The 5,379-nt window shown below is 31.4% G+C and overlaps 1 protein-coding gene across 1 annotated transcript; it reads left to right on the top strand.

Moving 5' to 3' along the window:
- The first annotated feature begins 1,773 nt into the window (after positions 1-1,773).
- On the top strand, positions 1,774-3,563 carry LOC145018755 (NAD(P)-binding Rossmann-fold superfamily protein). The gene is made up of 5 exons (XM_078976603.1): positions 1,774-2,108; positions 2,482-2,551; positions 2,636-2,829; positions 3,073-3,245; positions 3,376-3,563. Exons 1-5 carry the CDS (start codon positions 1,848-1,850, stop codon positions 3,443-3,445), a joined length of 768 nt encoding a protein of 255 aa, XP_078832729.1. The 5' UTR covers positions 1,774-1,847; the 3' UTR covers positions 3,446-3,563.
- The last annotated feature ends 1,816 nt before the right edge of the window (positions 3,564-5,379 follow it).

Raw genomic sequence — 5,379 nt, 5'->3', positions numbered from 1 at the left:
GCAGATAGGTTAGGGTCATCTATAATTTGTCTTATCATTTGTGAAAGTGCAATTTGTTAAAGCGGTGTCGTGTATAAATGAGTTGTACATTCGCAGATGTATATGTCCATATGTGATTTTATCTTTTTTAGAGTACAAATACCTTATTTTTTTAGAACACTAATTTTTCTTGATTTATGTTGTGGAAAATTCTATTAGAGGGACTATGTGATAGAAATGTGATAATAATAATATGATTTGTGTTAAAAAATGATTTCTAATGCATCTTGAACTTGTAAATTTGTATTTGTGAGGTTGTACATTCGGTTTTCATACATTATATTTGTAGCCAACTGATTTTTGATGCAAGTATTATATAAATATGTTAGACAATTGTGATATAAATATGATTTGTGTTATAAAACTAATTTCTATTCAGGTTGTACCTTTATATTGTACTTAAACAATTATGAGTTTCTTTATTGTACTCGTAAGTCGAAAACACTATTGTCGGGCCACTTGATTGTGTTTGTAAGATAGTAGTTGTCTTTGTGATATTTGCTGACATGTTTGTAGGTGCATGTTATCTTTGTGACACTTGATTTTATAACTATATGCTTAGCTGTATGGGGGTGACATAAACCCGCATCGATTGAAAGATACTGAAGGAGTTGAAAGGGACTCATGGATGAAATAGACCCCGTTACAATTTTAGGTCGATATGTATGTATGGTATGCGATATTTTGGGAAACTCACTGAGTTTTGTGCTTACGGTTTCACGTTTATGGTTTCAGGTACTTTTAGTACGATATGGAAGGGTCCGGTGTGATTGCATAGCATCCCTCAACATTTTGCACATCGATTATTTACAGTTTTTACTATGATGTTTAAATGATATAATCACTTTGGTTTGTTTTGAAACAACTAATTTGTATGGTTAAGTACTTTTCAAATGAAATTTTTTCTTTCAATTTTTTGGATGTTACAGTTTCTAATAGGTGGTTTTTGATTGTTTGTATTGTTGGAAGACATCTTGAAAGTTTTTGAAAAAAATATAATGAGATATAAAGAAATTTGAAACTGGTTTGGTAAAAAAGAAAGATAGGCTATATATAGAAAAAAAAAATATTTAAAAAAAATAAAAATAAAAATTTGAATTAAATTTTAACTGTTCAAACGGTTAAATCCTTAATCACCGATCAGAAAACACAATAATTTACCATCGAGGTGCAGCTAAACTGCACCCAAGTCCGCACAAGAACAATGTTTCCTACCACGGTGGCAAAGGATGCAGCCAAATCAAGCCTTACCACTCCCAAGTCCTAAGTCCCACCTTTTGAATCCATAGAAATTTTCTCTACTATGCAATATCCACATCAAAATTTATTTATTTTAAATAAAAACAAAATCCCTATTATAAAAAATAAATAGTTTTAATCTTTATTTCTCAAGTGTCTCTTTAATACAATTTTTTATTAAAATTATGTAATGTGTCATATAGATATATTAGACAATTCATTTCAAAATTTAATTATATGTTAAATTTGAATTTATAATAACTTTAAAATTTTGATATATCTTCTAATTAATAATTTATTTAAAATAATTGATTAATAATTATAAATTTTTATTATAAAATTTTAATTAATTTTATAGTCACGATTTGTACAGATTATAAACTACTAAAGATGATAGAAAAGTAATGCTATATTCTTTAAAGAGTTTTGTAGTATAATATAAAATAAAATAAAAATTAATTTTAAACATAATCGATTTTACTATTCGCATGAAAAATCAATATTTTATTGTACACCAGATAACGAACACCTCTAGTTGTAAGAAAACCAGTCGGTGTGGAAAATCGGGGATGACGGCGGCGTTGAACGCTGTAATGAACGGCGGATTAACAGGTGGTGGTGCAGTCGCGGCCCAAAAGACAGTGCTGATAACAGGCGTCAGCAGAGGTCTAGGCAAAGCCCTAGCCGTAGAAATCGCGAAGAGAGGCCATTCCGTCATTGGCTGCTCTCGTTCTCAAGAGAAACTCGATTCTCTCCAATCGGAGCTCTGTTCTGGACCTTCTTCTTCTTCCTCCTCCTCTGAAAAACACCTATTCTTGAACGCTGATGTGGTTCGTCTTCTCTGTTACATACAACTCATACGAATTTGCATTTTCACTGTGCTCATGGACACTGATTAGTGTCTAAGGTCCAGAAGTTCCTCTTTTTACGCTCCAAATTAAACCTAGGAATTCTTCATGAGGAATTAGGACAGATGCTGAGAAATCAATGTTCATTTCCAGAGTTCAGTAAGGATGCATGTAACGCTGAGGGGAAAATCTAGGGTTTACACTGGATTTTCACTTTGGGATAAATAAATCTCACAAATTGGACTCAAATTTAGAGAAGCAACTGGAAAAAAACGATATCAACTATGCTTAAATTTCTGTAAGTTCAAATCACTTGGTCGGATGTTGATGATTATCTTTCTCTGTTTCTTTTCAGTGCTCAAATAGCGGAGTTCAAGAGCTTGCACGAGTTGTGATGGAGAAGAAAGGTGTACCTGATATAATTGGTAATGAAAAATTGAAATCTTCAACCGCCATTGTTCCAATTGAATTCTGATTACCATCTTTAGCTAACAGAAGCGTATTTGCAGTAAATAATGCAGGCACCATTAACAAAAACAACAGACTATGGGAGGTTCCAGAAGAGGAATTCAATGCTGTGATAGATACTAATCTGAAAGGAATAGCAAATATGTTACGCCACTTCATTCCTCTTATGATTGAGAAAAAACAAGGGATTCTTGTTAATATGTCGTCTGGTTGGGGAAGATCAGCTGCAGCACAGGTAAAATGTTGTATACATAAAGTCTGTTTCTTTTCCAGACTGAATAAACCATATGAATCAGACTAAATGACCATTTTATCCTTGAATTCCAAAAGCAAGATTCACAATATTCATCAATAAATTTTAACATGAGAGGAGTTTGTAGGAAAAGAGTTAGTGTCTCAATACATTAAGTCGTTTTTTTTTTTTTTTTTTTTTTTTTTTTTAAATAATGATAAGGGCATTTACATCTTTTTGCAACAGGTGGCCCCTTATTGTGCTTCAAAATGGGCGGTTGAAGGGTTGACCAAGTCAGTGGCAAAAGAGCTGCCAGCTGGCATGGCAATTGTTGCACTTAATCCAGGGGTAATAAACACTGAGATGCTTCAATCTTGCTTTGGTAGTTCATCTGGCATGTATCAGGCACCTGATTCATGGTAAGTTTTTATTTATTTTTTGGAAAATTACAGTATGTTGCTATATCTTGCATTCGTGTGAAAAAAAAATGTTTTTTTTTTTTTTAATTATGTGATTGATTGTATTTGTGTTGTAATTTGTTGATGACAGGGCTCCAAAGGCAGCTGATATGATATTAAATCTTACAGTGGCTGACAATGGTGCTTCTCTTTCAGTATAAATATATGTCAACTTTATAAATTAATATAGATAAGCATAGCTGTTTTACTTTTATTAAGAATCAGATTATTAATTTTTTTAACTTTGGTTTAAGATCCTTCTAATTTAGCTCTTCTCTATATCCAGTTTTTGTTTTTTCTCTTCAATTTTCTTTATGTTTTTTATTTTATTTTAATGAGATCATCTTCAATGGTAGTTTTTTACTTTTTTTTTAAAGCTTTTTACTATTTGAAAAAGCTTACCATTGTAGAAGAAGACTAAACACTTATTTTCCCTTATGTTTTATTTGTCTTTTAGGCTCTGTCACATTTGATATTTACATTTACTAACTCTTTATTTTATACACCAACTTAATTAACTGATTGATTTAATAAACAAAATAAAAAATTTGCAGTTGCATCATCTTTTATCGTTTTTTCATTAATAATAATGTCATGTAAGGTTTTTTTTTCTCCGAAAATACTACATATGTTGGTAACATTATAAGTTGTATGAGTGGATTTCATAGAACATTTAAGATGGATAAAAAGATAAATTGATTAACTTTTGAGGAAAGCTTTTTAAAAGATTCACCATTGAAAAGGTTGTGGTTTTTGCCAAATAAAAATATAAAAATTAATAATATGACAAAACTAAAAAAGCTTTTGTTTAATCGCTGAGATGGCATTATATTTCTAAGATGTAAATGGGTTTATATGCTTTCATAAACAAAATAATCATTTTGTCCAGCTTTTTGTATTTTCTATCAACTTCGTGTATTATTTTACTAATAATCATAATGATACTATAGATAAATTAAGACTGAAAAATTGGCGCAAAAGAGTCTTTTTGCATACCCTTACCACTTTACCAGATCTCAAATATGGAACAGAATACATTAACTTAATAAAGGTCCACCATTGGATATAAGATTTTTGGCACTATAGCACAAACAAGTTTGATGAATTTATATATTTAGTTACTTAAGTATTTTTTGTGCTCAATTGATCATTAACGTTGGAAATACCAACTAATTAAGGGTTTGTGGGAAATTATATCCGGTTTACGAGTGAGTGATATGCTGACGTGGCTTGACATATCTAGGTTCATTTTTAGCATTGCACCAAAATAAAGTTTTGCAAATTTACACATTTAGTCACTCAAGTAAGTAACCGGCTGTTGTTGTATCAGGACATATAATTGTGTAATTGATAGATAAAATTCAACTTTAATGGTCTGTTAGACACAAAAAAATACTTTAGTGACTAAATGTATAAATTCGTCAAACTTTGTTATGTTACGGTGCGAAAAACCCTTGGACATATGCTTGAGTTTTAATATTATTATTAGAAAAAGAACAGTTTTAATTTAGATGAAGATTATAACTTATAAGGGTGGAGGGAACTACCATTGGACACACATGTCATTTACAAGTCATACTAGCTTTTATGTTTTTTTTTTTTACTTCCATCTTTTGTTGTACCATATGTCGGGGAGTGGTGTTCTCAATGGTACCAGTGATACCTCATTTAACTTTCGCATCTTCTCGTACGACTCTCTCTACTCTTAAAAGAGTGTCATGCCAGTTTGGACTGGCTCGAAGGCGGTATAGCTGCTACATGACACCGAAAAACTGTTGGAGGAGCGGCTTCTCCAACCTCATGAGCCCTCTCTCTCTCTCTCTCTCTCTCTCTCAACCTTTGACCAACGGTTATTTTTATTTTTATTTTATTTTTTACCAACTTTATCATGCCACTTCAAAAACTACATCTTCTCTCCACTTTCATTCTATGTTTATTCCAATCCAACTTTTTATATTCCATTTTAAAAGGATTCTAGTTGTGAAAATCCAAAAAAAAATGGTTCCAACCAAGACACAATCGTCGAAATGAAACGTCCATTTCCGCCTAAATAACAAATTATCTCCAATACCCACTATATCAACAACAATATCGT

The sequence above is a fragment of the Lactuca saligna genome, chromosome 9, assembly GCF_052625555.1.
Source record: "Lactuca saligna cultivar CGN05327 chromosome 9, ASM5262555v1, whole genome shotgun sequence".
Lineage (NCBI taxonomy): Eukaryota > Viridiplantae > Streptophyta > Magnoliopsida > Asterales > Asteraceae > Lactuca > Lactuca saligna.
This window is presented reverse-complemented; position numbering and strand designations above follow the sequence as displayed.